Source organism: Falco peregrinus, chromosome 5, assembly GCF_023634155.1.
Source record: "Falco peregrinus isolate bFalPer1 chromosome 5, bFalPer1.pri, whole genome shotgun sequence".
In the NCBI taxonomy this organism is placed as follows: domain Eukaryota; kingdom Metazoa; phylum Chordata; class Aves; order Falconiformes; family Falconidae; genus Falco; species Falco peregrinus.
The window spans coordinates 80928841-80952758 of NC_073725.1; the positions used below are offsets into that span (position 1 = coordinate 80928841).

At 47.6% G+C, this 23918-nt stretch overlaps 1 protein-coding gene across 1 annotated transcript; it reads right to left on the reverse strand.

Annotated features, from left to right (window-relative positions):
• Window positions 1-2590: 2590 nt before the first annotated feature.
• ITPRIPL2 (ITPRIP like 2) lies at window positions 2591-22473 on the reverse strand. Its single transcript, XM_027780833.2, has 2 exons — window positions 22461-22473; window positions 2591-8002 (listed from the first exon to the last, which is right to left on the reverse strand). Exons 1-2 carry the CDS (start codon window positions 22471-22473, stop codon window positions 6312-6314), a joined length of 1704 nt encoding a protein of 567 aa, XP_027636634.2. The 3' UTR covers window positions 2591-6311.
• Between the last annotated feature and the right edge of the window lie 1445 nt (window positions 22474-23918).

Here is a 23918-nt window from a genome sequence, read left to right on the forward strand (position 1 = left end):
CCCGGATAGCACAGGAGACAGATTTGCACACTGTTTCCCAAACACTCCCTCCCTCGATGGGAGTATTGTATTTCAGAATTTTAATTTTGCACAGCCTAAAACACTGGAAGAACGAGCCAAGAGCTGCCCGCCCCCTTGCCCTCCCCTGACGCATCGCTAGTAAGCACACTGATTTGCCAGTGAACTCAGCTCCAAGTTTCTCTTCTCCCCTATCTGAAACTGGAAAGGAACAGACCGAAATAGCCGTGGAGAAGTGGGCTATCTTGCTGGATTTTGCTACTGTTCGTTCTCCCTGTTTCTACAGCTAGCAGGTTTCTATCAGTACAGTGAGACTCTTCAAAGCAAGTCTTCCACTCTCTCCATTACAGGTCCATCATAAGGGTATTTTTTTCTTCTTTAATTTGATAGCCAGTAACCTTCACAGTATAATCCCCGTCACTCCTGGCTTCTTGATTCCTTACCTCCCCTTTTTTTTCTCCCAACCCAGATTACCGTATGGACTCTGTGGCATGGATAGAAGCCAATAGAGGATCACAAGTATCATGCAAACACTAGCAAACTATTACTACATCCAGTCCAGCCCAGAGAACTGAGTATTCTCTATGCAGCTTTGGTCCTGGTCTGACAGGGGGGAGGGAAATTCCCAGGGGTCCCAGAAATGCAGCCTGTAACTTGAGTACACAGAAATTTTCTGAGTCTCTGGATCAGCATTGCTATCTTTTAAGAGGAAAAAAATAAGGCTTCCTTAACACAGAAGACTGGTACATGATGACATTTGATGCATACGTGTTTATAACAAGCTTTAAGAGCTTTTTGTGTAAATCGTTACTTAAACCCTAACAGACTGTCGCACAGATACAGAACACAACATGATCTATAGCTCTGTTGCTAAGCGGGTGCCACAGTGCTTTGAGTCTCTCATAAAGCAGTTGCAAATACGCCACTTTTTGGCTATATATTTAAAATAGGACACACAAGGCAGGCACACACAAGAGCACAGGTAGTCTCTTCATTAGGCATACCGTATGTTTGAGAAACCCACAGTGGTAATATGATGTACAGGCAGATCTATCTACAGTCAGCCCTCCATATCCTGCTTATTTTAGGGTTGTGAGCTACTCAGACCCCTCAAGCAAGCAAAGCGCTGTGCTCTGAAGCACCAGCAAGCACTGAAGGCAAATTCACATGCTTAAAGGGATGCAGCTCTTTGCCACTACGTCGACCGTCAACTTCCCAGTGCTATCAGCCCAACAAAAGTGGGGCTGGCTGCTTTTCTGCCAGCTACTCAAATTAATTATCATCGGTCAGAATGTCACTTACCTCAGGGAAGACTCACCAGGCAGACATTTAAGGAGGAGCCTTGGGAAAGTGGGATGCACAAATGTGAGTCCCTTTCCCCTCCAGGCAGCTTTAATTCGCAGTAGCCAAACATAATCGGCAATTCACTACTGACCTTGGCTGCGTTACAAGGGAGGTACTTGCACAGGGATGGAAAGATTTTAAACAATTTATCGAATGAGTTGGATGCAAACAGGCTTTTCTTTAAACACCAAGCATGCAAGTCCTTAGGCCAGTTAATTTGTTGTTAACAGATTTATCGTGAAAGGAAAGTCCTGTTTCTTTAATGTTTTTCTGCTGAAGAGAAACTCAGGCTTCAAACAGAGAAGTATTTCAGAGCAAGGAATTAATAGACCAGAGGATGGTTATTGCTTCTAAGGAAACCTTTAATAAGAGATAACGTTATTAAAGAGGTAAAGATCTAAATACACTTCCTCCACACTGACCTGGGTTGTTGACACTGAAGGAATGACATTTTTTCAGTCTTTGCCAGCAAGAAGCCCATTAGCCAGCTGGGCTGCCTCTGCACCGTACCGACTGCTGCCCCTTACAGAAGCTACTCCCTGCAAGGTAAGAGGCAGGCACACAAAGATCTGGAGATAGTTATTTTCAGCCTAGCTTTGATTTAATGGTTAAAAAGCTAGGGGTCTTGCTGCTATTTCTTTCTTTTAATAGGGAACATCAGTACACTAGTGTATAGTTCTGGCATCTTACCAAAGACTAATAAAGGACAGGTAACTTGCTGGCCCATCCACAAAACTCCTGCTGAGTCCTGCCTTCAGCAGGACTTTTTCCGTATTTAATAAAGCGTGACCTACGCTGTTTTGAACGGAGACGTGTCTGTACATGCCACGCTGAAAAGCTCACACAGATACTGTGAAATGAAGACAAAGTCCTAGCTCTTCATTAAGCACCAGAAAAAGCAGATTTTATGCAGCGACCTGAAACTGGAGCCAGGGAAATAAGAACTGACTTCTTAACCTCCGAGCAAGACAGCCACAAACCCCCCAACATGCTTCATTTCAAAAGTCAGCAACACCACAGACGGTGCCAGCCATGCTCTAGTCTCTCTCCTGGCTTTCCTCCCGTATCTCTCTGCACAACTCCCAAGGCGTGGACTTCCTGCTTTCCCATGGTTTTGCCACTTTAGTAGTCTCCTCCTAAAGACCACATAAACCTGCTGATCAGTTTTGTGGCTGCAGGCAGCTTTTACTGAAAAAAAAGATAAGGAATTTAAATCTTGAGGCACAGATGCTTTAAAACAGCTGTTTATTACTACAGTGAAATATTAAAACAAAACCACCAACTTTTTATGAAAACAATAAAAGTGCAAATGTATTTTGATATTAAATAGGAAATGAATGTATAAACGTTTCACTAAAATGGGCTGACACTTTGAGCCGATAAACACTTTTTTTTTTATTAAAACAATAGCAGCTGAACTTTAGTTTAATCTTTGGTCTGATTATTAACCAGCAAAAAATAGTTGTACCAAAAATGTCCATTGCAAACAGACACTTAAAATTTACATTACTCTGCAGAGATTCAAAATCAAGAGGAATGTTTTCAAGATACTTGGTCAGATAAGAAATAATGACGTCTTTGAGAAATACACAGCATTTTTCAGTACAAAATTGTCACATATAAGCATGTTGGTACTGTAAATAAACAACTTGATTCTCTTGCAGGTGTGACTCCTCTTCCCAACCAGTGTTCAGTAAAAACAACTTCATTTGCAAAGAGTCTTTGAGAAATTAGGTTGCAGATAAAGAGAACTATGATGGTGTTATTTAGCATACTCTTTCTTCTGTTTGTGTTTCAGTATACACACACAGAGGCAACCATGCTGCATCTATGATACCTTAGCTACAACCCTAACAAACACTTATTCATAACCTTGTTCTGTGTACAGTATCCATAGCTTGGGAAGAAGGTAAAAGGCCCACGGGATTACTTAGGTAGGTCAAGTTCTCTGTACACCTCCTTGCAGATTAAGCCCTATAATAGCTCCAGCACACTTCAAGTACCAGTGCTGTCACGTTTGCTGTGGAATAAGATGAATACCATAACAGAACTCAACTTTTACCAGCTCCTTTTGTCAATAGTATTCCTGAATGCATGCTTTATAACAGATAAAGAAAATATACTTAACATCTCAGTTGTACAACGAAGCCACAGGCTAGTCCAAGAGATTTTCTCAGACCTCCCACCAACTGCATGCACATTGCCTCATGGGCAGAAAGCCCCCCTCTCCTCAAGAAAGCTTGCCCAAGCCTAAGGTTAAAGCACACGTGTGTATTTTCTCCCATCACCAGCCATCATGAACTCAGAAATGCCTTGCTGAGCAAAAACTCACACTGAAGCTCTGCCCAAATGACTAACAAACTGAGGCTTTGCCTCACCGTTCAGCCCTGATGCATTCAACCACTTCGGATATACTGGCAAAGCAAAACCCACTTAAATCTCTCTTCCCTACCCTCCAATCCACCTTGCTTTCAACAGCTCTCCTCCAATTTTACCCCCATGTCTTTTGGCTTGTTTGCAGTGCATCTTCACTGAGAGTTTACCATCATTCTCACTCACCCCTCAGCCCAACCTTTGTTTTCTAAACTATTTATATTCTCCATCATCTCTCCTTGTCATCCATTTCCTGATAGTACTACATTTAAGTGAGAAAGTCCTTAAAAAGTCCATTACAGATTTCCATGTATTGCAGCAATACTAAATATACAATGAATGTGCATCCCTTTTCAGATACAAGATCACTTTTCAGAGACAGGGATGCAGTGAAGTAAACAAACCAACAGCTGACTGAAGTGGTTACGATGCCAGAATTAACAGCTAAAGGATTTTTAGGTCATAAGTTCAGGCAGCCACAATACCCTGGGCCGGTCACCTGCTCTTTCTTTGGGCAAAAGATTCAATGGCACCAACTGCAGAACGGCATCTTACTGCAAACACCAAGTAACATGAGTCTGCAAAACCAGTATGTATCATGGTCTACTACCAAAAAAACCCACCCCAAATCACCAAGGTAGCTCGCTTAGCCTTAAATACCATGTGCAAAGAACATTTGATCGATACTACCTATAAATACACTATTTATATTTGTAGAAAGAAGCACAGCGCTTCATCTATAAAAATAACCCAACTTGCGGGTGTGACCTAGGCTATAATTACCTGAAAATAAAACTGCAAGAGCAGTTGAAAAAATAGAAGTAGGCAAACATCTGCCTAAGGAGTGTTTCCATTTAGAAAAATAGATTTTTATAAAGCTTCATAGATTTCGCAAATGTTTGTTTTGTGCTCTGATGCCTAGTACTCTGAATAAAGCACACAGGTATCTCTATGTACGTCAGGGAGAGGAGGAGTACATTAGCAACTTCAAGTTATCCTAAGGCTTACCAGAAGTTACAGTTGGTCATTTTTAATTCATTTCAGACTGCTCACCTAGGACACAGTATAGTGGCTAATAAGGCACACACTCAGCTTCCTCAGTGCCAGCAATTCAGCAACGCATTTTGGGTCCTAGTAGGTCAAACACTTGAGCAGGAGACCCAATAACGCAAGGATTTGAAATTCTGAATTTGCTGGCACCCTGGGACACACATCAGGTTCCCGTACAGCAGGTACCTGCATTGGGACCTAAGGACACTTGAAGAGCTGGATGCGTTGCACCTTGCCAGGTTATTCCAGCAACTGGGACACAACCAGGCAAGAAGTAGAAATTATCTGGCTGATGAATCCATACTGTAAGACTGCCACTGTACCATGAATCAGTGCTAAATAATTTTGAAGTACCTTGAAATGTTCCACTTCCTCCTCCCCACGATAAGATAACGATTTGCTATAGCACAGCACTAGAAAATCCCATCAGGTTATTTGGTCAAAATACTGCCACGATCAGACAACTGGTTAGGTAGTCATCCAAAACCCCGTTGAACTCCTACCAGAGAGCAAGAGGGTGCAGCAGTCAGCTTACAGCACTGAGAACTGAACTGGCTTCAGGTTTGTTCAAAAAAATAATACAGAACTTCTTAGTTTTGTTGTCGGTCCTTGAGGTAAAGCAAGTTCTAACCAAATAGTACTTGGAGACGGAAAAAAATAAGTCAACAAGAACCCGCAAACAAAACTCAAAGTATTTCCTTAAAAAACTGTTTTCCTTGGGATGATTTAAACATCTTTCATTTTAATAAAATACTAATGCCTCCTCCGTAGCAATATTTAGTGCAGCCAATTATCCTAAAAAGAAGGTCTTTATGAAAATAAAGTGCTATTTGTTTCCTTTTATCTGTATTTCAAACCTTCAGTATAACCTTAACTTGAACACAGAATCGTGCAATTAAGATTCTTCATACTGTTATTGGAGAGGCTTTGCCTTTTCCCTCAAGCTTACATTAACATACACGTATTTCTATTCAGCACAATGTATTTGATTACACAGGAAATTTAAAGAACGTCATTGAGCATTTCAAACTGTGATCCACACCCATGCTCTAGCGCTCTTCACATTTTAAGAGCATCTTGGTACGTTGCGGGGGTGTGGGGTGTGGGGGTGTTGAACTTAAAGGATTTTTAAATCACAAATTGATTTTGTATCATAAAAAGCAAATCTCAAAAAAAGGTCAATTTGGCCACTAAGACAACACATTAACGTGGATTTCCAGAGATGTCAGTTTGAGCCTGTTAAAGTTAGGTTGGCAAACAATCGGCTGAACATAATGCTTCTCAACTAAGGCACGTGCCCAGAAACTTCACAATTTTCCCATGAACATCCAATGAGATTAAAAAAAAAACCAACCAAGAATCAGGATTTTGTTCAGTTTTCTCTGGCCAGGGACAAAACCACACAACTGTATTTAAATGGGTCCCACCTTCCTCAGGCAGACATGGGCTGTCGATGGCCCAGCAGGCTGGGAGCGCAGGATGCCCGGCAGGGTCTGCGGGCCACGCTGGCTCACCCGCCCAGCGGCTCACTCTGCTGCAGGCTCCTGCCTGGCCTCGGCGACGTGCCGGCACGGGGTGGGCACGGGTCGCAAGTATCGGGGGCTGCTGTACATCCTGATGATGTGCGGGGCCTGGATCCAGGTGTTGATCAGCTGGAAGGCAGCCAGGTCCAGCGTGGGTCCATCGAAGGCAGCCAGCAAGTTCACGGGGGCAGCTTCCTTGAGGAACCTGGGCAGCGGCACGGCCTCGGGGAGGCCGGTGTTGCCCAGGAAGAAATGCATCAGCACCTGCTTGCGCAGGCAGTCCCTGAGGTACAGCACCAGGTCCTCCAGCCGCTCCACCAGGAACCGCTCATCCCAGGCCTCCAAGGGTCCCCGCAGCAGCAGAGAGAAGAGGGCTGTCTTCAGCATATAGGAGGAGAGCACCCAGCCCCACTGGGAGCAGAAGGGCTCCTCCAGGCCCTGCCCGCGGAGGTCCCGCAGGCCCTTGAGGATCTGCAGGCACTTGAGGTGGCAGGAGGTGGCCGGGGCCTGCTCCTTCAGCCAGCTCAGCAGCCGCTGCTCCTGCCGCGAGGTGTTGAGGCCCCAGAGGGCCTCCGCGGCCTGCGGGCCCTGGGGCGGCAGGGCAGTGAGGTAGAGCGCGTCGCCCAGGGGGATGGCGGGGATGAGGCGCACGGCCATGGAGATGTGGCAGCAGACGTAGTCGGAGCAGGGCACGATGTGCAGCGTGGGTGGCCGCCCGGGGCAGGCCGAGAGGCTGATGCGGCAGCGGTCCTGCAGGCGGTACCGCACCGCGCCCAGGCAGCGCTGCAGGTGGCCCTGGAACCAGCGCAGCACCAGCCCCGCGGAGAGGTGGCTGCGGCCCTGCAGCTCCACGCAAAAGCCCTCGGTGAGGGGCCGCTGGCGGCGCGGCCGGCCCGCCCGTGCCCGCAGCCCGCAGACGAAGGCGCCGCAGGGGCCGGCGCGGCGCGGCTGGGGCTCCAGGTGGGGCGGCAGCCGCAGCGGCACCAGCACGTCGAAGCAGTCGGGGCTGCGCACCTTGTGCTGCTCGTAGGCGCTGCCGACGCGCACGAAGTCCCCGCGCAGGCTGAGGGCCAGCGGGCCGGGCTGCAGCCCCTGCGCCTTGGCGGCGCGCACCAGCTCGGCCACGACGCGCCCGACGTGCGCCTTGCTGTGGCCCAGCACGTGGGGCGACAGCCGCAGCTGCCGCGCGTAGAAGCTCTCCAGGGCGCCGCGCCGCGCTCCCGCCGCCCGGGCCCCGCCGGGCCTGGCTCCGCCGCCCGCCGCGCCGCAGCAGCGGGCCAGCAGGCAGCCCAGCAGCAGCAGCGCCGAGCCCTTCAGCAGGGGGACCGAGCCGGCCTCCGCCGCGCCCTCCCCGGCCGCGCCGCCTCGCAGGGCCTGGTAGAGGCAGAGGAGCGCGGTGCAGAGCGCTGCCGCCAGCGGCCACGCCACCCGCGCGTCGAGCGCGTAGACGGGCACGGCGCGGCGGGGGCTCGGGCCGCGGGGGTGGCCGCCGCCCGGCCCCGCGGGAGGGGAGCGCCCGCCCCCGCCGCCGCCGCCCCCCCCGCCCTCCTCCGCCCCGGCCGCCCCCAGCGCGGGCCGCGCCGCCGCCCCCCGCCCCGCTGGCCGCGCGCGCCCGCCTGCCGCCTGCCTGCCGCCGCTCCGCCGCGAGCCGTCCCCTTCCGAGGGAAGCGGCGCCGCGTCAGCCACCCCGTGAGCTCAGAGGAAATGCCGCAGGCGGCGGGCCCTGCCGCGGCCTGAGGGGCCGGGGGCGTTATCCGCCCGGGGGCCGCCCGCCCGGCTCGGGGCCGCCCGCGGGGCGGGGAGCGGCGCCGCCCGCCCCCGCCCCCTCTCCTGCCCCTGCTCCCGCTCCAGCCCGCCCCTGGCCCTGCCCTGCCCCTGCCCCTGCCCCTGGCCCCTGGCCCTGCCCCTGCCCTGCCCCTGGCCCTGCCCTGCCCCTGCCCCTGCCCCTGGCCCTGCCCTGCCCTGCCCCTGCCCCTGCCCCTGCCCCTGCCCCTGGCCCTGCCCCTGCCCCTGGCCCTGCCCCTGCCCCTGGCCCTGGCCCTGGCCCCTGGCCCTGCCCTGCCCCTGCCCCTGGCCCTGCCCTGCCCCTGCCCCTGGCCCTGCCCCTGCCCGCCGCGCCTGGTGAACGGCCCGGCCCCGCCGCGCCTGGGGCAGCGTCCGCAGAGCCCCGGGCCCCCGGACCGGGGCTCCGGTGCCACACGTGACTCGTGCCCCCGTGCCGGGCGGGGTGCGCTGCTGTCCGCCCCGCGGGCCCCGGCGCAAGCTCCGCTCCCCGCCGCGCCGGAGCCTGCCCCGCCACAGGGCCGCCTCGCCCGGTCACAGCGTCGGTGCCCAGGGGATGGTGCGGGCACGGCCGTTCACCCACCATGCTGCGCCGGGGCGCCTGGCCTCGTCGCCCTGCAACCAGCGGCCTGCTGCGGATAACGGCGGCTGCCACAGCATCGCCCTCGGCACGGCCCCCTGGCAGGGCTGAGGACCCACCAGCATGCACGCAATGAGCTACCCCGGGCACCATTGCTAGCCTGCCAGCGGCAGAGCCCAACGTTTGGGTCAGAAGATGGGCACAGAAGCGTTGCTGCAGCCATGAAGCCTGTGGGCACTGCTGTGGCGCTGAGCACTGCAACACAGTGAACCCTACAGAAATCACCAGGGCTCCTTTGTCACTGACCCTGCATCCAAACTGCTTCTTCAGGGCACTGCAGGTACAAAGAGTATTTTAGGATCTGCAATTCCTCGTCTCATATAATACATCTCTCCCTCATGGGTTGTACCATCCTCACTGTAGCTGAGCTGTGTTTCTCTGTGCATCTTTGTCCCACCTAGCTTTATCTTGAAGAGGCCTCTACAGTGGTAGTGATGATTAAACCTAGGAAACAAGAATCCCAAGCTCCTGCTGCAGCAATTCTTCAGAGATGCCAATTACCTAAAGATGCGAAGGCAGCACTTCAGTTTTAGGGTAAGGAAAGTTGTGCCACATAGTACCACATAGATCCACTCATCAAGGCAGTCTGACACATTTGCTGTTCAGGACAAGACCTCTGTATGTAGCATTTGTCTGTCACTGTATTTCTTGACCGTAGGGCTAGATTGTGTATTGCCCTTGTCATACTTTCTAGAATTTGCCCCACTGCTTTCTGCATAGATACTGGAGCTCATTTCTAAACATGCATTTTGCTAGAAGTATGTTAGCTCTGTCTCAGATGTTGACGGGGACAGGATCATCATCCTCGGCTTCTGCTTGTTTAATAAATGTTTTACTGAGCTGAAGATCGCTGAAGTTTAAGGGGCATCTGTGTAAGCTTTCTGTTGTGGTTTAATTTCAGGTGATCTGAGTTACTACTGCAACATGCTACATGTGCACAGTGTCATGGGGCGGCCCCATGAAGGTGAAGGAGCAGTTCCTGAATATGAGAGACTGAAAGCTGAAAATGCTGTAACAAGGAATGGGTCAGAGAAACACATGCAAGAGAAAAGCTGTAAAAATGTTTGATTATGTAATTTGTCTTTATAGGAAGCAAAACATTACTTCAAGTACACAAAAATCATACTTCACAGAAAGAAGCTTGTGTTTTATAGCCAAGATGCTGCGCTCAAAGTCAAACCAGGTAACCAAAGTCAAGCAGCCTGAATTAATTCACAGGCAACCAAACCAGGGTGAGAGCTACAGAGATACATCCTAACCGCTCCAACACTGACCTTTGGAGTTACAATCAGGAGGGTTGGGGTTTGGGGTTTTTTTTATTTTAAATTAAAAATTTAATTTAAATTAAAAATAAAGCAGATGTAAAGGTAAGAAACTGTAGGCAATACTGTAACATCTCAACCAGCATAAGGTTCCATACCCCAGGACCAAGAGCATGTTTTCTGACAGCTGTGGGGCAGCTGAAGCCACAACCTTGCTACTCAAATATTGTTCCACAACAGCCATATTTTTGAAAACCAGGATGAGAATAGCATCTTCCTTCCCCACTCCCTGTTCCATGTTTTCCTGTATTTCTTTACAAAGCCGAGTAAGAGGACAAAAACATTCATCATGTTGCTTATTGCCTGTGACCCATCACTGCAACACTTTGTTCTGCACCTCCAAAAATGTTCAAAAAGCACAGCTGTGCTGGTACGAAACCAATTCTTCAGGATGTTTATTGAAAAATGCTGCTGAACTCTATGAACCCATTGGCCCATACATTCAATTTTTACTAGCCTATGCCTTTTTACACCCTCAAGCCCAACATGTTTCACATGCCCTGAGGTCTTGCTACAGGCATACCCATTTTTCAAGATAGTCTGTGCTCTCTTTTCATGCAGGGTTGATTTGATTATCTGCGCGTCCATGCTCAGGAGACAGACAGCTACATCTGCAGGAGCTGGCACGGCCCTTTGTGGCTGTCGGGCAGCTGCTGCCCACGGGGTGACCTAGAGCTCAGCAGCATGGCGATTATCACTGTGGGACCTGCATACAGGGCAACGGCTGCAGCCTCCCAGCCAGCCGTGAGCCCCACAGGCTGGAGAAAATGCAGATGTCACCCCTGTCACTGGACCAAGCCCAGGGGCCGGCTGGCAGAAAGCGTGCGACCAGCCACCCCAGACCGGCCAGCGCAAACACTGGCTTGGCATTGCTTGTAAACGTGCCAGACGGTGCTGCTGCAGGCTCACTCAAGCTGCAGAATAACAGGTTGTACACTAATAACCGTGACCTCAAAAGCAGGACCAGAGTGAATCTACAACATTGATTTTTTACTACTGCTGTTCAAATTACCAGCCAGACCTTTCTCACCTCATCAGCCAGTGGCAAGATGAGATCTGTGGAGCCTGGGGCTGATAAAAGATGGTCAATGGCATCTTTTCCAGGTCCTTGGCTGCTGCTTCACAACTCCCTGAGCACAGGCTGGGGCTCTGGGCAAAATGCTGAATACGCCAGAGGTGGGAGACTTCACAGAGGTGCTCAGCTTTACTATCCAGACCTTACTTGGAAAGAGCCAATTTAAGAACCACTCCCTCTGCCTGCTCGCACAAGCTGAGGGCATTTGATGGCTGCTGTACCAGAACTGAAGTGTTCATGAACACAAAACTGCTTTGAATTACCAAATAGCAACAAGCATCATTCCTCATTACCCATCATTCCAGCCCTACTGAAATTGTGCTGCAGGGGCTGTATTTACTTTGGAATGGATGCAGTTCATCCACATTACCACAGCTTATCCATACTTTGCATTTTACAACCCATCACAGAGGAAAAGAAACCAAATCTTGCGCTCCTCTTGTCACTTCTAGTAACAAAAACATGTTGACCTTGAGAACAAGTTGCCGTGATGCAACTTGCTTCTCCTGCATGGTCTTCCACCACCTCCCAGGAGCTGAGCCACATACAATACATCTGCTTCTGTGGTGGCTGTCAGATTTGTTTTCCTCCTTCTGTGTCTCCCAAAAAAGGAGCAGCTCATTTGTTGGGATTAAAATATCTATAAACTCCACTGCTGGCAATTTATAATGCTGATCCTCCTCGTTTTTCACTTAAGCAGTGGTCTTCTTGTTCCTGTGTAAAGCTTAAAAAAAAAAAAAGTTTATGAGGTTTTTAATAGCAACTGCGTACTCCAGAAAAATAATAGGTCGTACACTAATAACCATGACCTCAAAATCAGGACCAGAGAGAATTCACAACATCAATTTTTACTACCATTGTTTAAATCAGCCATTGTTTAAATATAGATGTTATCTAAACACTTGCTTCAGAATGTCCCATATCCAGGATATCCTGTTCACTAAATAAGGAATAACGTTATACTTATTCACATACAAGTCTGAGCTAAAAATAGATATCCCAGTATATACGATCTGCACGACATCTCTAGAGATTTGCAGAGGCAAAGGGAATTGGTTTTGGGCATACAGCATCCATTAAAGTTTTTCCACAGTTAGCAGTATTTCATACATTGGGATAACTGATCGGTTAATAATGCAGTTTGCCAGACACTGTCTGAGATGTAGGAAGAGCAGTCTGCACCAGCGAGCTCACCCTCTGAGTAGGTAGAAGAAAGTGGCAGAAAGCCCACACAGGTGATGGCATTTGTTTGGTGCTTTCACAATGAGAAATCAAACCTTAGCCTTCCTACCAGCTATCCCGGGCTAGTATCTGCCCCGGCGAGCCAAAGCTGCACACAGTCTACTGCAGGCGCGGGAGGAAATAACATGGGGAACGCTTCATGCACCAGGGATGTACAGCTGCTCTTCTACAGCGAGTGGGTTATACCTACAACTTATTATAATGCACTATTGAACAGCCTATAGCAGAACAGTAGAATAATTGGTAGCAAAAAAATACAAGTCTGAAAGATTGGTCACTTGACTTCGTGCCCCAATCATTACTCTTCTCATTATTTCCTCTGGAAGCAAAGCTGCTAGTACATCTCCTCCCCCAGCCCACTGGGTGGTCCTGCAAGGGAGATGCCATGCTCAAAATAAGCATCCTTCACCTGCCATTCCTCTGACTCCCAGGTTTTACAGGACACTGTTGTTACAGATTTGCTAATAAGTTAGAATTAATTAACCACATTCGATTTTATAGAGTTATTTTAATAGGAATATAGAGTTATAAGAAATATTTTAATGAAACTTGTATTTGTACAGCAATAGCTGCTATGAAATCCTCTGTATAACCCCGTATCAAGGCCGAAGGAATTGGTCAGAATCACCTAGTAGGAATGTTTAGAACTTAGATAACAGACTTAAGATTCAAGATGATTGTTTATATGTAACCTAGGAAAACGTACTAAAATGTCAAAATGAGAATTAATGTGAACTGGGGAGGGTCGAGTGAAGCAATTCGTCATTACCTGCCAAGAAACAGTTACCTTAAGTGAAAGGTAATTCCGGCAGGGGGAGATCACGACCACCGACTCATATACCACCTACCCAAATCGTACCCCAGAGCCATTTCTGGACCTTTCTAACCTTTACTGCACAGAATCGGATATGGGAGGAGAGTATGTTAATGATTTTCGGGAAATACTATGATTATGCACGAACACTTAATGAATATGTACGAATAAGTTCTATATAAGGTGTATGATTTTGAGCCATGGTGTGCATTGATCATGAGAGGACTCACTCACGCATCCGGCCGTCAATAAAGAAATGTCTGCTTATCTTCATCACATTGGTGTCGATAAATTCTTCATTCCGAGATTTCGGTAACACTGTTAGTCACAACACGAACCAAGAGAGTCGGGCAGATATGAATCCACTTTGTATTGTGGACTCTGCCAGTCACAGCAGCCGGGTGACCGAGTCCCCGTTTAGGGATGGGAAAACAGGAGGAGGTGTCTTGCTACCACAGCCAGCTGAGGAGACTCGGCAGCCCAGGGCTGAGGAGAGCCAGACCTCCAGAGCACATACGTGGACATGGAGGAGTTCAGGGGTAGGGCTGCTACCACACACTGTCTCTTAAAATATTTTCTATTTAGTAAGTGGGATGTTCTTGCCACCTCTGCCAGTCTGTTTGCTCACGAGCTATCAGCAGGGTGTAGCACTTCTTAATCAGAAAGCCTGCAAGCAGACCAGGTCTCTATAAGCCACCAGGTCTCTATAGGCCGATACAGGATTTCCTTGCTGTAGAAGGATGGCTTCCTGAGTAACTCATACAGCAATCTCTTGCCCAAACCTACCCTTGTCGCAGACAGAAATACCCTGACTCAATGCTGGCAAGCAGTACCAGCATCAGCTGGCTCATCTCCAGCTTGTCCCATATTGTTTGAAAACCCTCAAGGGCTCTTTTTGCATAGAAATTTGTGTGAGCAGGACATTTATACTTGCCTATTACACAGGTATTCAGGAAGCCGTGCCTGTATGTTTCTAGCTAAGCAATGAAAAGGGAACAAAAACCTCCAGCCTATCTACATTTGTGTCAGCTGGCATGCTGAGTTCTGTCTGACAAGCAGTGAGCATGGGGGGCTGCCGCCACACGTCCTCCAGAAAGCTGAAGTTGCTGGCATTGCGAAGAAAGCCAACTACCGCATCGTGGAAAGGCAGCATCTTTCAGCCAGGGGAACACAAGTGTACAACCATCATACGGAAGGGGAATCAGCAGTAATACTCTGAGGTATTTCCATGAATGGAGCATTTCCACTGAAAATGGAAACATGAAAGCTCCCTGGGTCGAGATCATAAGTCTTGCAGCTGCTCTTTAAGGTCAGTATTTGATGTGATCCACGTTTGAATGACAACAGTCCTGTTAATGTATAGCTTCCAGTGCTGTACCTAAAGGCTCCAGCCAACAAGCCCTGCTAACTCTCCCGGGGCAGCGGAGGAGGTTTACATGCTGTACTAGTCCTTGAGCGCACAACAGGGAACAAGTTCTGTTATCAGCTTACAGCCTCAAATAATGAGATGATCCTGGCTCAGCTGACACTCCTCCTGGTAAGCCTGGGCTGGATCACCCACCCAGGGAAAAGGAGGGAAAAAGCAGCATGGGGGGAAACCTGAGTGAGGGAGATCAGGGAAACCAGCTTATCAGCACTTGGCAATTAGGGTGCAAAAAGCTGGTGCTCTGGCTTGCAGCATACGTTCGGTGCGGATGGAAGGCAGCAGTAGCTCTGGGAAGCCTTGTCCTAGACCCTCACCTCCTCCGATCACGATAGAGAAGGGAAAGGCTAATGGCTTAAAAGGAAAGTGGCCTGTAGAGAAGGAAAAGCAATCCAGACTGATAAAAGGGCCTGAAGTAGCACTGTTTTTAACCCCTGTCTTCCCAGAAGGACTGCAGCAGAGGTCCTCAGGCTCACTTCAGGGAGGTTTCACGCCACACCTACACTGGGAGCCTGGCAGCAACCCCCAGCCAGCACCATCTCCATCGGGAAGTGCCATCCCAGCGACGCCAGCCCACACAGGGTAGCATCCCCTGCACTGCTCTGGCCCACCCAATGCGGGTGGAAAGATGCTGGGGGGATGCTGCAGGCACTGCTCATCACCAGCTGAAATGAAAGCCTTGCAGCACAGTACCTGGTACAGGAGCTGTATGCACAAGCAATTGTTAAATCATGCCTAAAAATCAGCCTCACTCATGTGACCTTCCTGCTTCAAGGGGAATTCTTTACCTGCTTGGCTGCCCTGTGAGGGGACCAGCATTACAGCGCTGGAGCCCGAAATCCTGCCAGGAAGGCTAAACCTGATCTCTTCCCAGCATCCCTCTGCACCAATTTCTCAGGCTGCGCCCCTTTAACTAAGATTAAACATTCCACAGATCGATGCAAAGCAACACAATTACTTCATTTACGAGACGGCAAGTGCAGCATATACCTGTCTTTGTTTAAGGCCAGTCAGAGGAGCTCATTAAATGACAGCTATTTTTACATCTGGTGTCATAGGTTTCCTTATTATTACAGTGCCAGACACTTGGTACGGAGCTGGGATCATCTTTCATGTCCTACCTTATAATTTACGATACAGAAGGCATCATATTTGCTCCCTGGAGCTGTAAAATACAAGTCGTCCTTCTGATCTCACACAGGTACAAATACAAAGCAAACACACCAAAACAAGAGGAACGACACAGGCTCACCCAAGGGAGACAGAGCTCCAGCCCAAACCACTCTGATAACAAGCTGCTTCAGGGCTGCATTTTATTTCTTTCTTTAGCCCCAGGAATGCATTCTGTCTCCTGTTGCCTTTGCCGTCTCTGAAGTGGTACCTGCAAATGGGGGAGGAGAACAGTGAATGCAAAAGGTGTATTTTCCCCTATCGCAGCAGCGGTGGGGACATGTCCACGACCTGGCTGAGGTCCTGCTACTGCAAACAAGTGTAATAGCCCCCAGGGCTTTTACAGTGCTCAGAGAAGCAAGCAGGAGGTTTTGCAGATGGGACATACGAGCACTTTCCAGAAGAGCAAGCAAGATGCTGAGACATCCTTCTCAGCAGCCATTGGTATCTCCCATGCCACTGGCACAAGGCCCCTTTGGCTCCCTGGAGGTGGCTTCTCATCAGCACTGGGATCATGCTGCAGCACCCCAAACCCCCACCCTCCCCAGCAGCAGGGTCACCAGTGCCCCTGGGATGTTTATATCCAGGTCATCTCTGAATGGAAAAGAACATGCTCAAATTAAAGGAGGACATAAATGTTGCAGAAAGCACGAGGCAGCAAAAGACCACATAGAAATTAAGTGTAACAGACACCTTTGCAGCACCACAAATCAGGGACCACAGCCGTGGCACTGCGGTGCGCAGGCATCACCAGCCACCCTCACAATAAATTACTGGTCCTCATGGTAGCAGTAAAAAAAGGCTATTCAGGGTGGCCAAAGAACGAAAAGCTTGAATTGAAAAATAAAAAGGAACCATTACTCATCCAAAACAAGACTTCTGCTCGGATCACAGCTCTTTAAATGACACCACATTGTCCTCTATGAATCCGTTATTTCCCTCCCACCTCTCTGCTCTGTCTGCTGCCACGGTGTGACAGATAACAGAGGCTTGGGGAAAGATGCCTCAGGCTGAACAAATTTCAAGCTCCCTCTGAAAGCACTTTGATATTGAAAGTTACGCATTTTATATTTCCATACCTTTTGCTCTACTGTGGTTACAGCTTTTCTGGGATCTGATCTGATGGGAGCATTAAGATCTTATCTCTGCGGGAAGATTTTTGGTTGTTTAAGAAGTATGAAATACTGAGGGTTGCATCTGAACTCTCTAAGAGATTTCAGTTCACACAATTTCGGCATATGGCTCTGGAATAAATAATACACCCTCTTTCTAGGTACTTTTTTTGTTAGGTTTATGAATTACAAGCTTAGGAAATATATTTTAAATATCACTCCTAAATGTATTAGAGTCCAATGAATTATTCATGATGATCAAATGCTTCATTGGATTTATTTCCCTTGTTTTAATGAATCATTCGTGGACTCCTGGACATTTATCTTACTTGAAGCTGTTCACCAAACACTTTGAACAAGCAATTTTGAACCAGTGGGTTTCTCAGAGACCATTTGCCTCCAGTATCCTCTGCCATTTCTAGTTTATGCTGTGCATAGAGCTGCAGATGTGCTACCACACTGATTCAGCTCCCCAAGTAGATAACTAAATAAATAGCAGAAGGCAACTGAAGGCAGGTATTTGTACCAAGAACAGGTTATCTCCCAAACAGCCACCAAGTCCATTTACACCATGTCCATTGATCAAAGAAGGGGTTGGAGGGGAGAAGTAGAAACAAACATAACTTCATTTCAGTGCCCATCTTAATCCATCAGCAAAAGGCAAACCATCCTGGTCAAAACATACCTGAATCGGGCCCAGTGGTACGTGAAAGCTCAATGGCAGCCAGGTTGCCCTCTCCTGGCCTCCAGTCACGTTGTGGGTCCTCGCAACAGGGTGACACCACCTCTCCTCTGCTTCACGGAAAACCAGCTCCTGCTCTGCACTGTGAGCACACCATTTGTCACCAGCTCACCAAGAAGGGCTGGAAGGCTTTGAGTCCAGGAAAGGTGTAAATATGCCCATGCACGCTCTCCACCCCAGGACAGCCACCGGAGAGCACCCAGTGGACTTGAAGTCGTGGCTAGTGAAATGGTTTTGCCAGCCCTCCTAAACGTAAAGGGCTCCAACAGCCACCGCCTGTCCACTTGTGGCCTGTCCAGGGCATGGGCAACTCCACACCTGAGCACAGCTCATCACTGATGATTGCAAGGGGGCCATAGCAGCCCTTATCCCTGTGAACCCTCTCTCTGAAGGCACATCATCCATTCCTCAGCTCAACAGAGACACGCAGCATTAATGCAAGACACACACTGATGTGCATTTGCATAGATACTTTCACCCACCCATCAATAACCAAAATAAATTGTCATGGTAATACTTGTACTTGGTTACCTTCAGCACAAGAGTTTGATTCTTTCTGTAAACCCCTGCAGCAGAGCACTGCTGGATCAAGGGCACAACTGGACTCGCCCAATGATTCGAATCAGCAACACCTTACAAAATTATTTTAGAAGCCAAGTAAAGCAATGCTCACAGAAAAACCAGACCTGACATGCCCAGCAAAGCAAAGCAAAATGAAACACCTAAAATCCATTTAAGAAGTTCCTTGATTTAAGGCAAATACTGATGGGTGGTGGCTATGACTTCTGAAACTTCATAGCATGGAAGTCTTCTAAACAAAGGGGCAAGAAGCAGGGGCATGGGTCCAGCTACAGAGACCAAATGGACTTGATTCACTTTGGATTCTTTATCCTTAACAAAAAAAACCCCAAAAACAAAACAAAACCAAAAAAAACCAACAAAAGAAAGCAAACAAAACCAGCTACTGAATCAAGCCCACGACCATGTGTTAGCAGTTTCAGATTGTTGACTGTTTGCATGAGAAGCAGATTAATATCTTGGTATGTGGGATAACTCAAGAACGAGTAAGTGTTACCCAAGACAAACAGGTTGAACCAAATAAGACCAGAGGGTGGTATAATTGCCAGATGCAGCAAAATTTATCATTGGTTTTACAACGTGGACAAATACTCTCTAGGAAATCTCTGTAAACTTCTTTTGGCTTTACGCTCCATTTTCATATCTAACACATGCAGTTCACATACATAATTTGTTCTCTTAGTTTCTCTTGGCTGTGACAATAAGACTTTGTAAGTGAAATGTCTGGGTTTTTTTCAGTAAATCTGAAAGACAACTGTATTAGAGTAAGTTGTTCTTAACTCACTCCAGCACAGCTTGGAATAAGTACTCGGTATGAGATGACATATGGCAGTCGTATTGTAACATAGCTTCTTAAAACAAAGGCTGTGTTAAGTATTACATGTATTTTGGTATGTGCAGGGAAGATAAAAAGGGGGGAAATATAACCACAGATTTTCTTGTTAATAGGAAAGTCACCAAAAACAAGACACAGGGCTGTCACCACTGAGTGGCGAGTTACTTCTGTTTGACAACCCAGTCAAAAGAGAATAATGAGTCAGTTGGAAAGAAACAGTGAACTATCAGGTCACTCAATCGGTCACTTCAAAGCAGTCGCTTCAAGTAAGCTTCAGAAGTGTTACTCAACACTTCTGCAAACCATCCAAGCAAATATCAGGTCGGTCCAGGTGGCTTGCCATACTTTGCCTGCTCCATTTGGGATTTTTCCATGGGAAGGCTTCAGGTTAACTCATACCAGTTTACCAGGATAAATCCTCTTGCTTGTCACCAACCTGGAACATCCAGCAAGCATTAGGATTCATGCCACATCTGTTGGAGAGGAGCACACGTTCCAGCTTATGCTGTACCAGCACTTTGTGCTGCAAGTCTCTGCGTTTATGACAAATGACAAGCAAATACAGCCAGCTCTGGAGTCTGTCTATAAACACATGTACCTGTCATCTTTCTTTGCAAGGCTCAGCTGCCTGAGAACTGATCCCTCCTGCATTATCCCTTTAAACATATGCATGATGTCTTGCTACATTCTCACATTTTGTGTAAACAATAGCACTTGAGTCACTTAAAATTAAGATATAATTATTTCTCATAGCAAGTATTGCTGTGATATTTGGGTGGGAAGAATTGAAAAGCAGACAGTTGTTACATGAAAAAAAAAAAAATCACAACATTTCAGCCACCTTAGAAGCCTTCAAGTAAAATGCATTTTTCTGCCAAAATCAGAACAGTGAGGGCTGACAAGATGAGATGTGGAAGACAGCTCCTCATCCATCACTAGCAGTTAGCTTTCCAGGTCATGGTGGAATTGAGCCATTAAGTTGTACTTGCAGAACAATCTCACCAGTGATTTTAAGTCCTGCTGCTGTTCTTTTGCTGGATAAAAACCACTTAAAAGTAGGAAAGTCTGCACATTTTCACAAGATACCAGGAGCGCTCTATGGTTAGTACAGGCATCTGAGCAGTTCAACTCCTTTAAAATTTTATTTCCAGTGTATTTCTGCCACAGACTTGTTCTGTGGCCACAGGCAAGTTGCTAAAGTCTCAGGACAAATTTAGCCTGGAGTATCAAATTATCCCTGCTGGTCTCGGACTTAAGCCTAAGCATAAACTTACACCTCTAGTAGACTTGCACCCAGTAGCCTTCTCTTAACCCAGCCCTAAAGCAAAGCCCCTTTCTCATAGGAATGCCACGGGCTAGTAGAGATAAGACGTTTGTTAAATATGACAGCATCACTCCAGAGAGGACAGCAGGGGTCTGCAGTGCCTGCCTCCGGATCCACAGCCGTTGGCATGGGGAGACTCGGGATGACAGATCCAGAGAGCAGAGGCCCTGCTGTGTTTCAGCGTTTAGGCACGAGTCCTGGGAAAGCAAGTTGCACGTGTTCTCCTTCCCAAGAAGTGGGTGCCATCCCTGGAGCATGTCTCTTCCCCCACAGAAGGGAGAAAACAATTTATCAGCAAGATGAGACACAGTTTTAAATTAGACACAGGCTACTGTTTAAAGAGGAAATTTACTTTAATCCAGAGACAGCAACAAAGATCAACGTGATTGAGTCATCTGCCTTGGCACTGCATGTCTGTTGCTCCTATAAGCAAATGCTTTTCACTCCACTAGATGTTTTAGGCGTTTGCATACACAGTGAGCAGCCTTTGACTATACAGATGCCCTCAAACCACAAACTTGACAGAAACCCACGACAGCTTGGTAGAACACAGCGGAAGGCTGGACAAGATGACCCCCAGAGCTCCCTTCCAAGCAACACTGCATGATTCCTGGGCTTCCATCAGAACATCACTTACTTCCAGTTAAGAACAAGCACAAGTAAAGGCAGTGCCATGGCCTTAATTTGTGAAACAAAAGATATTTAGCACCAAAAAAATTATCTTTTTTACTATCAGCATAGGTGTATTAATTTGCATTTTAACACAATGAAATGATGCTGCTGCCATACGGTGTATCACTGGACACAGAAGTACCATCCCCTGACCTGCTTAGGTTTGGGTTCTGCTCTGTAAGACTGCAGTATCAGGTGGTACTTCTCAAAAACACCTGATGTGAACAGGAGGCTGCATTTGTCAAAAGCATCTAATGACAACAAATGGCATTTTCCTGCCAACACAGTCGAGTTGTTCTGGAGACCTGTTACCCACTTAACCTGTTCCAATTAACTGTTATTTCACTTTACTCAACATTAAATCAGCCCCCCAACTCTAAACAGGAGCGTAACAAGCTTTCTTCAACAGAAGTTGTACTCCCAGAGTAGCAGAACTTAACTGCAAAGCTACTGTCTCTCTCCTAAATCTATTCAGATTTTTCATCTCAGCCACTCTGGGGAAATGGAATTAACAACAGAAAAATGGTACCTTTAAGCAGCCTCCTCCCTTATCACACATATTCCTCCTCTGAAGTGGCTAATATTGTTGACTTATCCCTTTAAGTTCCCCAAGCGTAAAATACATACAGAATTCAATGCAAGTGACATGCCACAACTCTGAAGCTAGCGACAAAAAAAGTGACTGGCACACCATTTGAAATTATATCTTCCATAAAGTCAAGAAACGAGGCAGACAAAAGGGACTGCATAAATTAAATAACCCCTAAAACACTAAGAAAAAATACAAGCATACGGTCTGTGTCATCCCCAGCATAGGAATTGTATGGCATACGCTCAGACAATTTGTAGCAAGCCTAGCTCTATTATGCTGAAGTGAGCCACACAGATTTACTCCAGACAAAGATCAAGCCCATTAGATCTGGTATTTCTTCTATCTGCAATATTTATCATCTCAGACAATGATTTAGCTCTCTGCCAAACAACCTTATGCGTTCCATTTTACATAACTCAAGGCATAAGTCCATTCAGCTTGTGTCAGCATCACCACATTCATCACAGCCACGGGGATTAGATTTTTGCCTAGCCTAGCTGCGGCAGCAAGACGCTGAAACATGTACTGGCACAGCCAGCCCTATGCCACCTTGGCATCACAGACGTGCCTTGCTGCCCTGGCAGCTTTCTAGAGCTGTTTCTGACAGGCCACAGATCTTCAGAGCTGCATTGAATTTCCATAACCATCCTTCTTGCTTCATGAGACAAGACCTGCTGTTGCCTGTTTGCTTTGCTTTGCTAGATTTTTCTCCTCCTGAGCCAGTGCAGTTGCCTACAGACGGTGCGGAGGTCCTGCTTCAGATGCTGTCAGAGCATCAGAAAAAGCCCCACTGCTCAGAAGGACACACCATCTGGCCGTGTCACTCACCTCCAAGCACCATCGTTACCCTTAATCTCTGACTCAGAGCAGCTCTGCAGAATCAGGGCCAGAGCATCCCCAGCACTGATTGCAGGAGAAAAGCACAAAAGGTAAGATGCTGATCAAGGAGCAGATAACATCCCTGTAGGCCTACACACACAGATGGATACCCTCTGCTCCTCCTCACTGAAAGATAACACTCTCCTCTGGAGGAGAAAATCAGGATCAGGCCCTTGGTTATCACAGGAGCTAGAAGGAGCCCTCGCTACTTTGAGGGGAAGGATTTCATCCCACTAGATATTACAAGACCCAGTGATGTGCTTAGCTTATGGTTCAGAAGGGAGCCCCAAAACCCGAAGGCACGGTGAAGATCCTGCCATCTTCCCCACTCCTTGTTTTGAAAATGCAGCATCTCACAGCCTCCCTGTCAGATCCAAGTTCTTTTTCCTCTGTCAACAGGACCAGAGTTCATTGAGAATCACTATGATAACAGATTTGTATAAGCTGTATACTTTGGCCTCTGCCTGCCATTAACCCCTGCCAAGATGGCTCACATTAGTCAGCTTTAGTTCTGCCTCAAAATAACATCAAAAAGAAACTGTCCTCGCAGCAGCTGTACAATAGAAGTTCTGTACTGCACCTGAGCATCTCTAGTCCTCCTGTAACCTTCTACCAGCTTTTGTAGACTTTCAAAATCTGAAACATTTCTTTAAACAAAAAAAAAAGTCCCTTTTGCATGAGGAAAATGAAAAGCAACTCCATTTTCTTTGTAAGACAACAAAAAAAGAGGAACTGCCAGTGAGCAAGGATATGCACAGCCATTGGAAGTGGCAGAAGAACAGCTCACCCACACTTCTGGATGGGCACAAATATGCTGCTCCAGTAAAAAGAAAGAACAAATCCTGCTCAGGAGCATAAAGCAGAGTTGTTCTACCGATGCATATTTTATGCTCACAGCTAGAGACAGCATTACTGTCTGACAGCCTACTCAAATGTGCAGGATGTGTTCAGCTGCTGAAGACAAAGAACTCACTGTGAGCATTCTTACAGTTACTGCAGATATGGCACTGACCTCACACAGTGACTTCCTGACATTTGATGTTCCCAGCCTTTGGCCAAACTAAATGCATTAAAAAATGAGGTTTGTCTCTTAAACGTTGTTGCCCCAAGCGAGCAGTGCGTGATGGTCTTGGAGGCCACCCACATCTTGGACAAAGAATCACATGAACACTTCTCTATGTCAGCAGCAAATCCCACAACAAAATTGTTGAACACCACTGCAGACATCTTCAGAGAATCCCCGTAAGCCCTGCTGTGGAGATCATCAGGCTTCAGCCGAGTGCCATCTATCTAGGGAAGCCCCACAGTTGCCTTGTTCAGTATGCAGTCCTGAGATGTAAGATGCTAAGAGACCAGGAAACTGTCTGGTTCGATTTACAGTTTATATCCCAAGACCACTGTATGCAT